Here is a 21021-nt window from a genome sequence, read left to right on the forward strand (position 1 = left end):
CTGATCTTAATGCTTGCTCCACCATTAAAAGTCTAAATTTGACCTTTCTGTTCCTTTGAGATCTGACCTTGAAAGATGAGCAAGTCTTGCACTTACTGGGGCTGTGGTTATCTCCCAAACAAAGGAGCACCAAGGATGCCCATCACTTACTGGGATAGCCTCCCATACCTCTTAAAACCCAGGGATGCTGAAATACATCAGAATAATCAATGGTGGAAGGGTGCATGCACCCCTGAAATGGAGCAACTATAGGGAAACTACTCAAAGAAGGTAAATATTGCTAAGTAGTTATGCAATATATTATCAATATTATTCAGTTTAACAATGATTATTACATTGGATAGTCAAATGCTGAGTTTCTGTATTATTTGTGTGTTTGCAAACCAGTTTTAGGTGTTTTTTGTAAATGCATGCATATAAAAAAGATTTAGTAGATTAAACAGTTTAATGCAAAAGTATTCTACAAGCTTGTTAAAAATAAAAAACTCCAATTGTCTGATTTTTCCTTCTCTTAATTCTGCACAAGCCAGTAATTTTTGTCAAGTTAAAATAATCCATAGATAATGGATAGGAAAAACAAAACTGCAAATCCACTCTTTACTACAAAAAAAATCATGGTCACAGTTTCATGTTTAATGGGGAATCACTTCAAGTATACAATATTTCAAACATCCAGAAACTGGTTAAGAGGTATAAGTCAGTGAAACAAAAAATGCAGGAAATCCAAAACTTATCTTTGACCTTTTCATCCTAAAGAATAGGGTCACATGACTAAACTGACAGCATCTCTCATTTGGGTAGGAAACTTCCGTAGGGAGTTAAAATGGCCAAATGAACAGCAACTGAAATATAAGACATGAAGCAACTTCCAAAATAATAAACGGCAATGACTGATTGGACACCATGGCAGCAAAACTTCTTCCTTTTTAAAGGAAGGATCTTGGGCAACTGCATACTGCTGAACTGAGTGTCAAGGTAGCACAAAGGAAGTTAGTGCAATCCTCTTTTGTTAAAAATAATTTTTGAGCACATGCTAGTTACTCTATTTCCCATATGAAATTATTTTTAAGGAATTTTTTTCTGTACTGGGAAAGCTTTCCATTATTTTGTTTGCTGAGCACTAATATCTTTGTATAATTTTTTTAAGTCGCAGTGTTTGATGCTCACAGGATACTGTATATTTAAACTTATGCAAGATCCCTCTCCTATATTAATATTGTATTTACATTTCACAGGCCCATTGTGTTAAAATGTTTTCAGAATTTCTCCAGTATATTTTGAAGGACAAGCAAAATAATTAATCACTTAAAAGGTCAAAGATAAGTTCGACCTGATGAATTGGATCAAAAGGCTTTGAAGTAATTTTAAATCAAGAAAACCAGTGTTCTTTGCAATATCTGACATTTTCCTACAGTCATTTGTAAAATAGTTATAGGAATGTTATCATAGTCAATATTAAACCCACGTATTTTTTCAGGTCTTCAGCTAAGCATAGTGCACACCAAACAGAAAGAGTGAAACTTCAGTTTCCAGTGTATAATGAACGTTAAAGTCATTTAATAAACTTTAGTTTTTATTTGCGTATTTCACTGTTGCGTATCCCACTGTAGTGCTGTGACAACAAATCACATCTGTGTACTGGAGCATACATCAACAGTATGATGTAATTTTACTTACACCATTGCTATAATATTTAGCTTTTGAAGAAGACATAAGCATACACTATGGCCACACCAAATAATTTTCTGGGTTTTTTCTTTGATAACCTTCACTTTGTCAGCAATACTTTATCCACTTTAGTTTTAGTTTTCAAGTTACTGAAAAAAATCACAGAAAAATAGCTATACAGGAATAGCTACTAGGAGTTACCTCACAGGCACTGATATGGCAAACATCTATTTTAAGGGCTAATGAAATGGCATTAGTATCACTTTGACAAAGCTGTTTGAAAACAACTGCCAACTTTGTCCAAATGGGAAAATGCCCTCTTTTACTAGCATCTTAAGAAAAAAAAAATTCAGAAAGTTATTTTTTTGGCCTTGCTATGTCACAAAGTCAGTCATACAAAGACCTATGCATTAAACCTAAAATGATAGTTTTAAAAGCCCTTCTATTAAAACAAAAATGTCATGCATTTTTGATCAATTATGCAGCTGCTTTAAAACTGTTGCAAGACCATACTGTATATATTAGCTTTTATACTGCTAATGCACAACTAACAGCAAACTTGATTAGATTAACACAAATCTGTCTTAATTACACCGTTATATCACACTAAAGAGACAAAATGCCACAAGATTGGCAGAAACATTTAATTCTGAGCACTCAAACGGCAGGATAATTGTGTGTTGTAACCCTTCACATTTAGGAAAAAAAACAAAATCCTGCAGTCTCACTTTACAAAAAAAAGTTCTGCTGTAAAATATTAAGTGGGAGGGAAACTATATACCATCTATAACACAGAGTAACTTATATAACTAGTGTCAAAGGCAAACAAAACTTCTAAATAAAATATCAAAATACTCATAGCTACTGAAGCACAAATGCTGCATTAAATAGAGTCAGGATTTAAGACAATGCACTAGTGACTAGTTAATAAAAAGGACAAAAAAATAGGGAAGTTACTACAGTTAGTAACCTATGTCTAAATAAAAAAAAAATAATGGGGGGGGGGGAAATTAAGCTAATATTTTTTTAAATCAGAGCACAATTTCCATTTGTGGTATCTTTACATCCATAATTTGTCTGATACTGCACATCCATTAAAAGTTTAGAACTTCACAGAAGAGTTAAGTCCTCTTTCTGCAAAATTGATCTTCCATCTGTTTTTTGGATGTTTTAAAACAGACATTATTATGAATAAAAAAGAGTCAGGCAACAAATGGACTCCTATTATCACTTCCTGTCTTAACACTGATGACAGACATTTTTAAAAGTTATCGTAATCTTTTTTGTCTTTTTTCCCCTCTGCTTCAAACCCATCGACCCCATCACTGTCTCTTCTCCTTTTACGATTGTTATGAATGTTGAAACGTTGGTTCATCTGTGGCAATGGATCCATTCCTAGAACTTTGTGTATTTGACGGAATGCAAGGAGTCTCAGTGCAAACTGGTAACAGAGGGGGGAGGGGGAAAACAAAACAAAAACCTTTTATCAGAAACAAATGTTAAACCTAAATATGACAGTGGAGGCAGTTAACATTTTCTTCATAAACCACATTTAAAAAAATAATCAAAGCTTATGCAAATTTATCTACAGTAATCCTTTTCAATCCAATATAGTTTTAAGTTTAAACAGGTACAGTCATTTAGACTGATAAGATACAGACAAGTGTGAACATCTTTGCAAGTACAAAAGGATGGAACTGCAGTAATCCTTTTCCTAATCTTGGCAGTAGCAACAGCTAATCTTAGGTCCACATCTTAGTTTATGACAAAGTACCCTTTGTGCCATAAAGCTGACTTAAAACTGCACCAAACGTACAGTTGGAATACTTCCCCTACAAGGGAACCCTTGTCGGGCATAAAGCCATCATAAAGGCTATCCTTATTTAGGAGCTAGTTTGATTCCCACTGTAAGTGCCCTCAGGATTTATTGCCTGTTTCTAATAGGTACACTGAGCATTATGTGAGAACACCTGAGTACTCAGCCCTTAAACTGAGCATATATCTGTGCATTTATTCAAACTTTTGTTACATTAGTCAATTCTTCCCCCCCGCCCCAGTTTTACTTTTGAAGGAGAACGATCTTCAATATTTCAGCATACCACCACCACCACCACCACACTTGGCTATTTTATTATAATGTTCATTACCTGTGCACTCGAAGTAATATCCTCTCGTTGCTGGTCTGTCATTAAAGCAAGTGTATCATAAGGATCTTTTTCACAAGGATCCAAAAGGCCAGGACCACCTATAACAATACGGCTAGTTACCATTACTAGAGTCCACATATACTGATTATATATAGCAACTATAATATACATTTTAGCTGAGCTTATAAATACCCTTGACAAAATCTAAAATTTGTATCAAACAAGTGCAACCTGCCTTTAAGGATTATTCCTGAAGATATACACTCAAAAACTCTCCTCAATGCATCCCCAGGGCTTTGTGGTCCAGAAGCACTGCTGATTGCTTTCTCTACTAGTAACTCCATAGCCTAAAATCAAGAATAGAAAAAGAGACTATTTTATTAGGCTGCTTTAAAGAAAGAAACCATCACAATTCAACTCAGATCTTCTGGTATACACAGCTTAATAAGAAGTTACACAAAGAATATTGTGTCCAGTTGAAAAGTAAGGAAAAGTTAGACTAACCGATTTTTAGACAGCTGAATAGTGATACAAAATTAGCCTAAGAGCAATAACCCCTATATTTAGGTTGTCTAACACTTCCCATTAAAAGATTCTTATGACCTTTTTTGAGATGCTCTAACACCTCCATTGTTTGCAGTTGGCCTTTGAAATTCATCAGGGAGAACATCCTAGAGTTAGAAAAGTACCTTTTCTTTGACCCATGCAATTCTGTTCAGGGTTAGCTGAGATATAAATGAAAAAAAATAAAATAAAAAAAAAATCACAATTTCCCTTCTGTCACATCTGTTAGCAGCATGCCAACACAGTCCCCTGAACACGAACATTCTAATCCAAGTCTGGCCCACATCACTGCCAAAGCAGCACCAGTAATACAGACTGCACTGGGAATCCCAGGAGTGGACACACTCTTCAGGGAGATTGGGTAGGGAATGGGATGGGGGTGGAGAGAGCACAATCTGAGCCTGGTTCCCCCTCCCCTTCCTGTACTGAGACGGGAGGGTGAGAGAAGAGAAAGGGAGAATAAGCGTGTGCGCACTGGGCCAGCCTTTCCTTGATCAACCCCTTCCATCCTGAGGGATAATTTCCTACGCTCAAATAGTTAGTCCTGTGCGTCAAGCTGTGTGGAACAACTGAAGGTTTAGCATTCAAACCCTACACCAGGTGATGCATGATAGTGGGGATGATACAACTGCACATAAAATAATTTACCTTTTTTTCTTTTAAAAGGCTATGAAATCCCATAACCTCCCTCCCCTTGCCCCCCCGCCCCGGCAAACAAAATCTCCACCCATTAAAAGAAACCCATTAAAAGAGGATTATTTATTTTACTAAGAAGCGACAAAGAGTCCTGTGGCACCTTATAGACTAACAGATGTATTGGAGCATAAGGTTTCTTGGGTGAATACCCACTTTGTCAGATGCATGTAGTGAAAATTTCCAGACCATGCATCTGACAAAGTGGGTATTCACCCACGAAAGCTTATGCTCCAATACGTCCGTTAGTCTATAAGGTGCCACAGGACTCTGTCGCTTTTTACAGATCCAGACTAACACGGCTACCCCTGTTATTTAAGTTGAGCATTAGAAAATAAGGCATTTGGGTTGCCTGTGCAGCCGTAATTCTGCAGCTTTGTTTACATTCATTCTGATAGTATGTGATCAGGTAATTAAAGACTGTTTTCCAGAGAATCCCGGCTTCATTCAGTGCACAAGATGCACAGCAAGTAGGGAATGAATCACAGTCAAGTAATGAATTAGTCTGTAAGATCCCTGCTTCATTTGTTCAAGCAGTTGGATAGTGTGTAGAAACCAAGGCAGGGGACTGCAAGAAGAGAAAGGATGATCTTGTGGTTAAGGCAGGTGAATGACATACAGGAGAATTCAATTCTATCCCTGCTTCTGCCACAGTCTTTCAATATAATGCTGAACACATTATTTAAACCAACATTTTGCTACTAATTGTGTATTCCTCATTCCTGCTCTGCTCAACTTGATACCTGGGGCCTGATATGCAGAGCACTCACAGCTACAACAGAAGTCAATGGGAGCTGTGAATATTCAGCAGCTCTAGCAATAAGACAGTATGGTCTGAAAGAATGAGGACAGGGTTGGGAATCAGGAGTGTGTGTTCAAATCCTAGGTTTGCCACTGATTCACTATGTGGCCTCAGACAAATCTTTGTGTCTCAGTTTCCCTATCTGTAAAACGGATGCCTCCCATCTTGCAGTATAGAAAAATTCATTAATGTTTGTGAGGCACTCACCTACTAAGGTGATGAGTGCCCTAGAAAAGACTATGAGGAAATAAATAATTCTGAATTCATTGGAGGCTTTGGATGGTATCTGGTAAATAAGGGAGGGAGGGCCACTAACTGAACGGGGAGTACAAAAATATCAAACAGCTGCCTCATTCTCTGAGCACTGTCCATCCTATGAACCAAATCAGGTAGGAATAACGAGGAAAAAAAACAACAGTGTATGATCATTCAATAAATAATGCATCATAATGCAATGGGGTAGAATTTGCAATGCATAAGTAACCTAAATTCTGGCATTTCCTAATTTTTGAAAAAAGAACGGGGAGTACTTGTGGCACCTTAGAGACTAACAAACTTATTTGGGCATAAGTTTTTGTGTGCTAAAACCCACTTCATCCGAGGCATGCAGTGGAAAATAAGAGTAGGAAGATACACACACACACACCCACACCCACACCATGAAAAAATTGGTGTTGCCATACCAACTCTATCAAGACTAATCAATTAAGGTGGACTATTATCAGCAGGAGAAATAAAAAACTTTTGTAGTGATAATCAGGATGGCCCATTTCAAACAGTTGATAAGAAGGTGTGAGTAACGGTAGGGGAAAAATTAGCATGGGGAAATAGTTTTTACTTTGTGTAATGACCCATCCACTTCCAGTCTTTATTCAAGCCTAATTTAATGGTGTCTAGTTCGCAAATTAATTCCAGTTCGGCAGTTTCTTGTTGGAGTCTGTTTTTGAAGTTTTTTTGTTGAAGAACTGTGACTTTTAGGTCTGTAATTGAGTGACCAGGGAGGTTGAAGTGTTCTCCGACTGGTTTTTGAATGTTATAATTCTTGACGTTTGATTTGTGTCCATTTATTCTTTTGCGTAGAGACTGTCCGGTGTGGCCAATGTACATGGCAGAGGGGCACTGCTGGCACATGATGGCATATATCACATTGGTAGATGCGCAGGTGAACGAGCCTCTGAGGGTGGGCTGATGTGATTAGGTCCTATGATGGTGTCCCTTGAATAGATATGTGGACAGAGTTGGCAATGGGCTTTGTTGCAAGGATAGGTTCCTGGATTAGTGTGTGGTTGCTGGCGATCCCTCACTCTCACGGATCTTGGGAGACAGGCCAGTCCTTGCTTACAGACAGCCCCCCAACCTGAAGCAAATACTCACCAGCAACCACACACACCACAACAAAAACACCCATTTTTTCCATGTTCTCTGTGTATATATACACATCTTCCTACTGTATTTTCCACAGCATGCATCCGATGAAGTGGGTTTTAGCCCACGAAAGCTTATGCCCAAATAAATTTGTCTCTAAGGTGCCACAAGTACTCCTTGTTCTTTTTGCTGATACAGACTAACACGGCTACCACTCTGAAACCTAATTTTTGAGTGTTTGATGTTTTGCAACCTAAAATGTTTTGATGTAGTATTTTTTTCCTGTATGCAATGCATTATATAACAACTTCTGTAGAAAGAGAACTTGTATCTAAATTCCTCGGGGCCGCTAGGAAGTGTGTATTAATGAAGAGCGTAGTAGTAAACTTCCTTCTCCCTCTGGCTCATCACCCCATTTTAAATAGTTAAAGCCTCACTTTTATTTTCCTAGAAGAGGGAGTTTGAACCATAAATAATGAAACTCAATACCTTTTCTTTCTGCAGAAATTTGTAACTTTACGTTGAGGACTAAAGAAACTATGAAGCTGATTCTATGCCTGCTCGGGCTCCTATATCGCACACAGATGCAGCAGGCACATAGGGCCAACACAAGTGGCACACGCAAGTTCCAGTTTAAGGGGTGTGTTTCGGGGGCACAGTCATAGTACCCATCACTATGGTGACACTGCAGCCCAGAGGGCAGCCCGAGGAAAACAGTCTTAAGTCAGAGCAGCCTCCAAGGCTCTCAACTTCTACTGGGGACTGTACCAGCCTCTCAGCAGTCTGGAATGCTGGTGGTTTACGGAGGGCACCTTTGCCCTCTCTCCCCTTGAGCTATGCTGTGTGTGCTGGCTCTTTCAAGAGATGCAGCACAGAATCTGGTGCTATGTTTAGTTTGCTCAAATATTATTTTAAAGCCAAATAAGCCTTAATGAAAACATTTAACTCTTATACACTATTTTCAGTTAAGCAGAAGTGACTTGGTAAATTCTTTTATAGCCCTCCTTCTATCTTAGAACTCACTTCTGGTCCAAACAGAAACTAACAATAAAGTGGTTTGGACTATTTCCAACACTCTCCCTGTCAAAGATGGATCATCATATATCAATACTCTGGTACCATATCTGGCAGCAGCAACAGATATTAAGGAGAATGGTAACAGAAGGGGTCCTTAGCAAGTAACTTTTACACAAAGTTTGTTCTGCAATGGTTATCCAGATACATTTGACAAATTATTTCAAACAAGTCTCAGGAAAGGCCAAGCAATTCAGAGTAAACTGAGATGAAAAATAATAATTCCTAACTTCTATACAAACTCTTAGAAGAAGAGAAAAAAAGAAGTACTGAATTCTTTGGTGGTATTTTTGTTCTGTAGGAGAAAATAAATTCTTTGGTAAAGATCTAGCTTCAGAAATCACAGGATACCAGAAGTCTGGGTTCTTTTTAAAGATTTAAAAGAAATTGTCTGCTGAGGGGGGAAAAAAAAACAACAACCAAAAAACTGATTCTTGACATATAGCTTTATTTAAAAAAAAAAGTTGCACCAGCATTTTCTGACACTGAACTTGTAGCAACATGCTGCTGCCTTAAAGTGCATGCAAAAGAGGATTACTCACCCAGCTTGGGAAGTCAGACCAAGTTGGAACTCTCTGACAGAGGTCACGAAGAATACGTATGATAATCACACAGGACTGCAGACCATTAGCTCTAGCCTTGAGAGCAATACAAAATCAAGTTAATTAATCCCAGCACCTACAGAAAACAGGCCACAGGTTGAAAAGCTAAAACACCACTGTTCAATGGAAGCTCAGATATACAATAGAAACAAGTCACTCTAAAACTGTGTTCATGAGCTGCCATTTACAGCAGTATTTTGTGCCAGGGTTAGTAAACTTAAGGTGGTAGAAGTCAAAGTGCACAGGTTATACAAGAGTAATATTTCTTGATCCCCTGTACACTTTGACCTATATTCATCTGTAACAATACATATAATATCTTTCTATATTAGAAATAAAAAGAATAAAGATCTAAAAAGTATGTATAGAGACTGAAAGGTCAAGGGAATCTGTTTGGTTTCTTTGTTGTGCCTTTGCCAGAGTGCAAAGTCACTAAACCAAACAGTTATTTCTCACCTTTCATTCCCTACACTTAATGCACTTCAAGAAATAGGGAAAAAAAGTCTTAAATCTAAACACAAAGCTTTAAACACATATTCCATTATTTAAAGCAAAGTTACTCTGCAGCCTTATGGAATATATTACAAATACACACAGCATATGATCACCCAAAGCGAGTCAAGCTTTCAACATCGCCTTCTCAATGATCAGAAAAAGAGTTTATGTCAGATCAGCAATAACTGCATAAAGCAGTTCTTCCATACTGAGCTTTCTATGATAACATTTTTCTGTTCATTTAATTTAAAGTATTATTACCATGGGCAACCTTGAGTGTTTTCACAGTTAAACATTTATATTGCAACTGAACTAATCTCTCATAAGGCTACAAGAAGAAAGTAAAATGATGTTCCGAACCTGGAACCACTTAGCGTGGCGTAGAGCAGCCAGAGCGTCAAGGCATTTTTGCCTGTCCAAGACGTCCGGTGGGTCTTTCACCATACCCGAGGTTACATCTAAAATGGATTGAATTGGCAAAATGCAGTGAGGAATGGGTGTTTGACCAGGTGAGCAAGACACTTCCTTAAAGTAGCTTCAATGTCACACGTGCCATTTAGAGTTTAACCCCCATCCAACATATCAATAAAATCCCTTTAATTGGGATTAGAATATAACCCAGTATAAAGATCAAGAGCATAATACAATTTAGCCCTCAATCTAATTTTTTAATGGACTGCAGATTATGCAGTAGTCTGCAGTTATTCATACAAACTAACTCTGTAAAAATAGATTTCCCCTAAAATTAAATATTGAAGGAAGGATGGTTGGACACAGTGCACCAGCACAGAGAACACAGACAGAAGGAACACAAAAATCCACTTTAATGGAGTAGAATTTACAACAAACTGAGTTTGCTGAATTTAAATGGTGTCATGTTACTCTGGACCTACTTCTAATAAAAAGGGACAAGTATAACAAATAAGCTCTGGAAGCACACAGAATCTGGTGATAATATCATTAAAATTTAAATTATAGTGCAAATTATTTTGCTTTAATATGACAAAATGTGAAATACTCTCTAGAATTCCAATCAGTTTAATTACTTTCTACTATAATTTCTATAGCTTCTGCATCTCCACGGTGTGCATGTGCACACCGTCCAATTTCATCTAAGAAATATTAACGAACAGCTGAAAAAGGCATATCTTGGTTAAGTCTAAGCAGGAGAAAGAAGAAAGAAGAGTAGTAGAAGCAGTATCAGAATGTTTGGAAGATAAATGTACAAGATCTGTTGTTTCTTTTAAGTGTTCAAGAAACGGGGTTTTGATCAAGTTATGACTACCTAATAAGTGACCAAAAGGTACAATAAGCTTTTTCAAATTGGTTGTCCCAACAAAACAGGCAACACTGAGTGATTCCAAAAGGTAGCTTCTAGCTGGCTAACGGTGTACCAATGGTGTAACTCAATGATTAGTTTTATAACGTCCTTAGCTTATTAGATATGGAAATGGCCTTCACGATGAGTAACAAAATATGTTGATATGGCAGAGGATGACTAATTAAACAACACTCCATTTGGCTCATTCAGAAGAGTGGCAATATATTAAAAGCAGTCTGGTGTTGGAAAATGTGACATGAGCAAGTTAGAGTACCAAACAAAAAAAGTGATGGCATTCACTATAACACTCATGAAGCGTACTGACTTGAAAAAGATTTAAGGGAAAACTTTAAGGCAGCTGCCAACATATAAATGAAGGAAAAAAGTCAATAGGCTATTAGGATGCACCCACAGTTAAAAAGCATATAAATAAAAAAGGATACTTTAACTCTCCAATATAATTACTAAAAATTAAATCTAGAATACTGTTTGGATTTGGTCTCCTTTTCATTGGAAAATTTATTTTGCTCTGCACCAGGTGAAATATAAGAAGCCACAATGATTCCACATTAAGAATTTTTGTTGGGGAAAAAGTAGATACTAATTTTGAGTATATTTGTGAGATTGTATTTGATAAGGTGAAATGAGGAGCCATTTACACTGATGAAGGGGTCAAAGAGTAAGTGAAGACATTAAAAGTAAAATTATTTCAGTCAAGAACAGTAAACCTACAGAAAAAAGCTGTCAAGTAAGGCAATCTAAGAAAGGAGCATAACGTGAGTATTAGAGACAATGAATACATTTAGAGAAAAACCCATTGTAGAAAACCAAGGGGAGGTTGAGAAATTAACACAAACTTGGGGGTCAAGTGGCCTGTGCGTGTCAGTCAATTATCTACATTCTTATAACACGAATGTGCAAATAGGTGACACGGTGCAATCTTTCAGCATAATAATATACTATATAACTTGAAACTGCAATTACTCAGTTTCTAGCACTGAAACACTTTGGAAAATAATTCTATTATGAAATATTTACATTTTAATGCACAGTAGACAATCTTACTTTATGCTGGAAACATGGATCTGAAATATGCCATGTGCCATTAATAATGGAGACTGCATGAATAACCTTGAAACTTAAAGCTATTGTGAAAGTCAGAAGATGCCAAGGCACCTATTGCAACTGAGAATAAATTTTGGCTGAAAATATATTCGAGAAACTCTTGTAAAATGTCATTGTGGATTTTTGCACCTGTTTTACGTTTCAAGTGGATTAACCCCTTAAAGACTATAATAATTAGACTCCTAACCTACCACCCTGTTAACCTAAAACAAAAGCTATGTTAATTTACAAAAACAAGTACAAATTCTTACCCTATGTAACTGTATTCTATAAATAACCTAAACATAAGGGGTTAATCTTTGGTTAGAAGACATGCTGTGTCCACACTATTTCCTCATTAAAAGTTAACAGGTATATCAATTTCAGTAAATTCCACTATGTGAAATACGTGTTACCCAGTCAACTATTTCAAAACTAGTGTGAACACTGCTTAATTCTAGAAGAGAGACAAAAGACAAAAAGAAAAAACACAAAGTAACAGTAAATGCTAGGACTATGCAACCAAAGCCTATCCTTTATGCAGTATGGCAGGTGTGACACTGAGCTTTAGAAAACCTTGGTCAAAAATCCTTCCGATGTCTTGGCAGCAACCCCTGACAGGATTCAACTCCCTCTGCTAGAAGGCTTTGGACCGGGACTGATAAACTAAGGATTAAAAAAAAAAACAAAAAAACCACACACACACACACACACACACACACACACACACACACACATAATATACTTTGTTTGCTGAGAGAAAGATTCTACAGCAAGGGTTAGAGCATTTAGAACTTATCAGATTCAAAGTCAATTCAGGGAAATGCTGGATAACTGTCAAATGCACAATAAAGTATGGCACAATTGCCGTGCGGTTAACAGTTTTATTTTTAAAATAATTCATTTTCTTTTTTATCCTTATGTCATTTAATGGGATTATCATCACACACTAAATATGATTTTACTTCACATGCAAGTCACAGTCTCATCTTTAATCAAACTGTTTCTTCCGGCAAAGCCTTCGTTATCACCTAAACTAGCTCCCACAAAACCAGTAAAAGACTTTAAACCATTTTAAGACACAGAGCATTAGGAGCTGCAGTAAAAGAAAAAACACACACTGTTATTCTGCAGCAAATAAGCAGCAATCTTCATAATAAAACCTCGTTTATTGCAATAATCTGCAGTTTAATATTCTGCATTTTCTTCTAGTTTCACAAGTGAACTTTTCCGCACATCCATTTTACACTGCTCAGTGTCTTGAAGTGAAATCGATTTACCTCGTTTGATTTTGCTTCCCTAAAGGCAATACCATCAACTCAGCAGGTGACTCAAACTCAGAATGACAATTCTAGCTCAAGTCTGGGTCAGACAAAAATATAGTTTTGTTTCCTTTGGGGCATAAAGTATCAATGAACTGAAAAACACCTGTGATTTTTTTTTTACATTTATTATAGTATAAAATTCTAATGGCCACAAACCAATTTTACTGTAGTTTAGAACTGCAGTATGGACTAATTGTAGTTTTCCATAGTACATTAAGGAATAAAGATAATGGTTAAAATTAGTCTAATTTCATAGCATCTATAATCAAACCTATAACGGCGACTGCTTTTTTTTTTTTTTTTTTTAAACACCGATTGTTAACAAGGTGAAATGCTTTGCATGATTCAGTCCAGGTGAACCAAGTATCACATTTCTGGCATAATTTCAATTGCCAAAAATGAGACGAAAATGGCTGGGTTTGATGTAATAGTATTTGTACAAAGCATGTATAGTTGGAGATATACACACAGTTCATTAATTGTGTACAGCACACTACTAAAGATCAAAAATAAAAGTCATCCAATCCAGAGAACACATATTCCAGCTTTGTTTTCTGGCGTAGGAAGCAGCTCTGACAACAAAGCTTGATTATAATTCTCTAATTTCAAAAATATCTAACATAAGGAAAAGCCTCAAATATTTTAAAGGACAGATAAAACTGCTGAGACGAAATAAAAGAATTAATTCTATGATTTTAATTAAATAACTATATATGTATATACACACGCACACATATACATACACACACACTTTTTTTTCCAACCTGCATCATGAAAAAGTGTTAATACAGACAAATTGCCTGCTTGTAGGTTCATATTCAACAACAGACCCTGGTTTGTTATGATCTCTTTGACTACGAAAACACAGGATGAAAGGAAACAAAGTTAATTTTATCTGACCCATAGAACAATAGAACCAACCTATTGCAGACATTAATCATGCTTGTTGGCTAAAAAGCTTTTGGAGCTTTGAAAGTGTTACAGAACAGACCCTAAAGCAACACTGCTGGCACCAGTGGGATTGCACATTCACAAATATAAATCAGTTTTAAGAGCGCCAACCAACTTCTACTTTAACTCAGTGACCAAACCATTTCTTATTACTGTACTACTCTGTGTATGCTATTTGGGTGAAATACTCAGATCTTAATACCAGGAGCCTGTATATTTAAAAAAAGCACTCCAGTCCAAAGACCAACCTCAGACAGCTGGAAAAATTCACATCTTCTTCCAGACAAAGCTACAAGCACTATGAACATCAAAATAACATGTGTATATTATACGCAGCAATGCCATTTTAAAGATGTAAGTGGTGGCAAGACAGATCCAGTTTCAAAACCAGAATGTAAAGTTATAAAGATTTAGTTTTCTAATATGCTGCAAAATCTCTTAGGGCAGGCTTGTAACCACTTGCTGTAAAACGTTTAGTTTTCCAAATAACTGAATTTTGTAAGGGGAGGGAGGAGAAAAGAGACACAATTTAGTAACTTTTCCAGAAAGCTGAGGCTGGACATTAAGTTAGGGGGAAGAAGATATTTTTTTGATCTAAATAAATGCATCATATAAGCCTTGAATTTTAATGATCTCTAGCAAGACTGGTTGTTGAATAAGTAGGGTTTCAATCAAATACGTATATTATGCCAGCATGTTGCCTTCCAGGACTTAATGTCATCTTAAACAGACTAGATAAATATACAAAAACTGGTAATATAGAGGTAACATCTTTAACAACTTTCCAACCTCCATCCCTCATGTTCTCCTCCCGAATGATCGGTGATGTCAATGTGATAGTAACTTGCATTTTGGGTTCCACACATGAATTCAAAATTATCGCTGCTTCTGGTACTGCACACTTTATTTCATACTTCTCAGGACTTATTACCTGAATAATGAAAAAAATTGGAAGCAATTGCACGTTTAGCACTTACAAAATAAGAGGGGGTGGAGGGGGGACACATTCATTCTCAGAGGGTCACAGAACTACAATATAACAATGGTGTCTCCTCAATACATAATTATATGGTTTTAATCATGCAGTTTAAAAAAAAAAAAATGGACTGCCATGCAGTTTTATCAGGGACTGTAACTAAAAACCATGTAGCAGTTGCCCCAAAAGCATTTTTAAAAGATACCACACTGAGGAAATTCATGCACAAAATATATTAAAATAAGGGGTCAGATTCTCAGCAATTTTGAAGTTAAAAAAACAGCCTTAAACCCGGTTTAACTAATCAATGGAGGATTCCCCTGGTTTGGAGAAATCTTTAGATGGCACAGAGCTGAAGTAGTGATTCCTATGCCACAACCCCTTCGAGTGCAGGTAAACTGCTATATTTACTTTATTAATGGTTGCTTGAGTGGCCCCTGGGGGCAGCTAACAGACCACGCAATAACTTAAAGAGTAGCCATGAGGCTATTCTAAGTTATTCCTTATGATCAGAATTACTGGCTCCTAATGACCCAAGGAAAACCTGTCAACACCGTCCTCCCCTCCTCCACAAGCTGCACAGGCAAATGGCTGGTCTCGAGGACCTGGCTCAAGGTTTGCATATTTTGCTTACAGCAACAAAAGCAAACAAAAAATTCAGTGAAAGCTAGTTATTTCTCAATTCATCCATTGTGCCAGCACATTATCTTGCAATATTATCCTCTGTCAAGTGACATCAGAACAGAGGACAACATTGCAAACCTTCTATGATTCCATAACATACGTAGGCTTTTGGAGTAGATGAGAGATAAGATCATAGTTCTAAGTATGAATTTTTCATTATTTGGAGATTTATGGCAGACGTTTTACTTCACATTCAGTGCTATGTATGTGTGTGCAATCTTAGAGTGAGTAATGAGGTAGGTGTCGTTCATAAGCCGAATATTTTTGGTAAAAAAGTGATGCATCAAAGAGCAGAGGTCGGCTTATAAACGGGTCTACACCAAAATTTGATGATTTTAAAAACTCTATGGAATCATTGAATTGAACATCTAATACATTGTCGTTTTGTTTACCTGGAGCGTTCACGGGCACACCACTTCCCGCAGCTCCCATTGGCTGGGAACGGCAAATCGTGGGCACTGGGAGCGGAGGGGCTCCGTGCCTGTGAACGCTCCAGGTAAACAAAATGTCCAGGCTAATGCTAGCGGCTTACCCTAACGGGCCAGGAGCCAAACTTTGCCAACCCCTGAAATATAGGGTCGGCTTATGAAAGGGTCATACAGTTTTTGCTATTTTTACCTAGCCATCTTGGGGGGGTCGGCTTATAAATGAACGGGCTAATGAACGAGTATATATGGTAATTCTGGAACTGTAGATCATTTTCACATACAGATCTTGTTCTGTAACTTCAATATAAAAATCTCTAACAAGTGAGTAGTGCATAGTAACTGATAACTGTATTGCTATCTATAATCTCCATTCAAGTAAACCACCTACGACTGTTACTATGTATGTATATTACTTCTGTCTTTGGCACTGATGGTAGTTTAGGCAAAAAAGAGGATTCTTACATCAACCTCTGTCTCCACATATAAAAGGACGGAGAGATTACTACATCTATGAACTGGCACTACCTGTGAGGAGCAGAACAAACATTTCCATGCTCTTGCGAAATGGATCCCGCTTCTTGCTTACCCATACAATGGACTGAAAAGACTTTTCATGGGCACTGAATTCAGATACAAATACTGGGAAAATGCTACACAACTTTTAATGTCCCTGCTGTAAAACTGGGGAACAGTCAACCCTACAAATAATTTGACTCCAGAAAACGGTCTTTATGGCATCTTCTCAAAAATCCAAATCCAACTTACTGCAAGTTGTTTGGGAAGACTTTCTGCAATACGACTGAGTAATGCCTTTGAAGGCTTCTCAGCACACAGCAAAACAAGGTTGACGTTTCGGTCTCCACGGAGAAGTAAGCCTTTAGCCAAAACTCCTACCCGTAAAACTCCTTTCAAAGCTCTGTGGGGAAGTGAAGTTATAGTTACAAGAGGTGCTTCAAATCATATCAATCATTCATAAACAACTTTGAAGATAAAAAAAGGATAAAGTAAAACAGCACTCCACATACTCAGATACCATCGTGATGCATGCAGTCAGAACCTAGAGAGAACAGAATCTGAGGCGGCACTAAAGATGATATAGGGGGAGAAACATGGGATGACTTTTTCCACCTCAGCACAAAATTTTTTTAAACTGAAGACAGACAAACCTGTCTTTACTGCCATCTTTCTTATCATCTCCCTCTTTGCCCTTAGTTTTTTCATTGTCAGTCATGTTGTCAGACACAAGTTTCAGAGCACGCTCAGTGATGGAAACTATTTTTTGGACTGCCTGAAGTTCCTCCTCAGTTGGATAAATGGCTGCATGTTTGGTCATCACATAACGGTCATCAGATGAGTCTGGACGACGCAGAGGCTACATTGAGAAAAATGTTATGGTAACTTTACTTGAATTTTTAAAATACAAGTTCTAGCAAGAAAACTTAATTAAAAACAAAAACCAGTAAGAGTGCTGAGTGACAGCATCATAATCATATATAAAACCTGACAATTTAAAAGTAACAAAAACTAAAAGTTAAGGACACAGTAACTTTAAGACTACTCAAGTAAACACGCATGCAGATGCTCCCCGACTTACGCAAGCGTTCCGTTCCAGAACACCTTCCATAAGTCGAATTTTGCATAAGTCTGGGATGTAAACCTGACAATTACGCAAAAAAAGCCACCAAAAAAACCAACCCACAAACACACACCGCTTACGGAACTTTTTCCTTAAGTGCGGGTTTGCGTAACCCGGGGAGCGTCTGTATAACCAAATATAAGAAAGGTCGGAAGGATTAGATTATCGGTAAATGTAGATAAATGCTGAAAACACACACACACACACACACACACACACACGATGAAAAAATAGCTCCATCTATTCTAAATTTGCAGCTAGGCAAAGTAAGAAAAGTCTGCTTGAGAACTTAGTAGAGTTTTAAGGATATATAGACTTTATATATCTGGACATGTGACAATTTGTGGCTTAACCGCTAAAAAGCTTTAACTTTCTGAATTCCAATGCCTACTCTTATTAAATTGTCTGACTCTTACCCCGTAATTTCCTGCAACAATTAAAATTTAAATTGATAATTAAAAAATGCTTAAAAATAAACATGGATATTATCCTTCAAAATTATAAAAATCAAATTCTGTCAACTCTACATATAAGGAAATGCATTGTTTATCAAAATCTAACCTTAACTTTTATCCTCTTTCTTCTAAATAATGTAATTTTTGTTGTTTTACTGTTAATTGGGAAATAGATATTTATTAATCAATGAAATTTTTTGTAAAGTATTTATTTCTGTTTCTTGAAAATAATATTGCATATGAATATTAACTCATGGTAAATTTATGCAGGTAGACTTGCACATGAGGCTGGTCAACATGTACCTTTAATGTGCTCTTATATTGACACTTAATCCAGCGGGACTCTCCGACAGATCCTTATACCTGTATAGAGTCCCGTTTTTTTCACATTTCCAAGCACTTTATTAGAGAATAATATTGAAACAGATTAATGTAGTAATACAGATGGCCAAGATCAAATATACCCAAGAACTATGCCTAATTTAAGAGACTTCAACTTTTAAATTTTCCAATTTAAGAAACTTACAGCTGGTCCCTGGGGCTGAGGAGGCATTCCTGGTCTGACGCCTAGCAAGCCTAGAGGTCCTGGAGGGCCATGAGGATATCCTCCATCAGGTATTCGGCGACGGTCATCCCAGTGATGCTGCTCCTCCTCCATCCTCCTCCAGTACATGTCCTCCTCATAGCGTCTGAATTGTATGAACCAAAGTATGTTCTTTACATAGCAAAGAGCAGTTTTCAATTCTTCTAAAAAATTATTTGATACTATTCACTAGCTCATCTTTAGTAGTCATGACCTTGGGAGCTCCAAACGATAAGTAAAACGGGATAGTCGCACTAGAAGCAACCCCTACTCTTAAATACAAACAATTTTAAACAGACCCATATTCCTCAGATGGATCAAATAAAAAATGCTCAGAGTTGTACGATGGCCTGATTGAAGACAAAAAGGTTTAGAGTCCTCAACATGAGCATTCATCAGGAGGTAATTAAACAGGATGGAACCAGAGTTCCCTCTAATTTTTCCCACCAATGTGCAGAATGAATTTTGCAATGTGCACCAATATGGAAGTGATGTGTGACACATTACCTCTATATTGGTGCACATAACAAAATTCATGTGACGGGGTGGGGCAGAGAGTTTTGGAGTGAGGGAAGGGACTCAGGGCTGGGGCAGAGGGTTGGGGCATGGGTTCTGGGGTGAGGCTGGGGATGAGGGGTTTGAGGTGCAGGCTGCCCCGGGGCTACGGCGGGGAGAGAGGACTCCGCCAAGCTCTCTCCCGCGCAAGCAGCACCTGGACTGGGAGGGAGCAGCGCCTCTCCCCACTGTGGCAGCTCCAGCGGGGTTGGGCCGGGCCAAGGGAGGGCTCCTGTCCCCAGCTGCGGCAGCTCCAGCGGAGTCAGGGGAGGGGCTCCTGTCCCCAGCTGCAGCAGCTCCAGCGAGTGCACATAACAAAATTCATGGGGTGGGGCCGAGGGGTTCAGAGTGCGGAAGGGGACTCAGGGCTGGGCAGAGGGTTGGGTTGTGGGGGGATGAAGGCTTTGGCTGTGGGTGCGAGCTCTGGGGTGGGGCAGAGGGTTGGGGTGAGGGCCTGGGCTAGGCCGGGGCTCCTCTCCCCGGCAGCTCCTGAGGGGCTGGGCCGGGCCAGGGGACCTGCGCAGCCCTAAGTAGTCTACTGCGTGGCCATACAGCTTACAGGGAACCTAGGATGGGAACCCTCTTCAGGTGACCTCACTGCAGCTTTTGTTCAACTCATCTGATACTTATAATATTAGACATGTTACCTCATTTCCATCCTCCAACGTTCCTCCTCTTCTCGTCTTCTCCAATATTCTTCTTTCTGCATCTGCTTTCTCATCTTCTCTTCTTGAATTTTTCTTGCTCGGATACTGGGCTTTACTTCTACTTGCAAATCTGGATTTACTTTTTTCTAATGTTTCAGAGATAGAATGAAATGTTGGTTTTACTTTTCATTTCACCCTGGCTTTAGGAAATTTACTCTTTATAGTATTTTTCTACCATGTCAAACATTAGTACGTTAGAACACAAGGTTTTGGTTAAAACATGATTTATTAAAATTGCATATTTTAAAGACTGGAATAACTGAGCAATGCCCAGAATTAATATAAAATTAAGAAAATACTGCCAAAAATAGAAAGTTTTACTTTTCCTATCACCCTAAGTAAATCAATTTAAAGAAAAGTGTTCTGTAAAATGTAGCCCAATGCTAATCCTGTACTATTGCTAATTCATAGTAAAAAACATGCAAGGACCTACCGTAGCTTTAATTACTACATACTACATTTTAGTGTTTCCAAACACTCAAATACAGTGTTGCTTAACATTTTCATTAAAAAAAAAAAAAATAATCACAGCACATATCACTTCTTTAAGCCACCATATATCATCTTAAAATACACACCAAGAAAGATAAATACAATATTTTTCTACCCTTTTACATACCATTTGGGCATGGTAACCACTAATCTTGAATCTAAGTAACAAGTTACTACAATTAAGGTCTTGTAAAGTTTAAATACGGTCAGCAGTATATCAACTAACTTTATATTGAAGCCTGTGCCGCCTTCCTTTTAGATGCATCTCCTTGGCATTAGGATCATTAAAGCTGCACTCACAGAGTTTGCAGTGAAAACGGATCACCTTCCCTTCATCATTCCGTACCTTGGAAATAAAATCATGTTGTATTAGTTTTTTGGATATTAAAAAACC

At 37.7% G+C, this 21021-nt stretch overlaps 1 protein-coding gene across 2 annotated transcripts in view; it reads right to left on the reverse strand.

The window, feature by feature from the left end:
* Positions 1–613: 613 nt before the first annotated feature.
* ZFR (zinc finger RNA binding protein) overlaps positions 614–21021 on the reverse strand; it is a 51611-nt gene continuing 31203 nt past the window's right edge. For both annotated transcript variants that reach the window (XM_065406953.1, XM_065406952.1), the window contains exons 10-20: positions 20854–20973; positions 20076–20221; positions 18817–18979; positions 17366–17571; positions 16965–17115; positions 14901–15042; positions 9771–9868; positions 8856–8951; positions 4051–4162; positions 3816–3913; positions 614–3109 (exon numbers count right to left, since the gene is read on the reverse strand). In XM_065406953.1, coding sequence (XP_065263025.1) covers positions 2930–3109; positions 3816–3913; positions 4051–4162; positions 8856–8951; positions 9771–9868; positions 14901–15042; positions 16965–17115; positions 17366–17571; positions 18817–18979; positions 20076–20221; positions 20854–20973 — 1512 coding nt within the window. In that variant the 3' untranslated portion in view covers positions 614–2929. The remainder of the gene's footprint in view (positions 3110–3815; positions 3914–4050; positions 4163–8855; positions 8952–9770; positions 9869–14900; positions 15043–16964; positions 17116–17365; positions 17572–18816; positions 18980–20075; positions 20222–20853; positions 20974–21021) is intronic.

Source organism: Emys orbicularis, chromosome 6 (genome assembly GCF_028017835.1).
Source record: "Emys orbicularis isolate rEmyOrb1 chromosome 6, rEmyOrb1.hap1, whole genome shotgun sequence".
NCBI classification, from domain to species: domain Eukaryota; kingdom Metazoa; phylum Chordata; order Testudines; family Emydidae; genus Emys; species Emys orbicularis.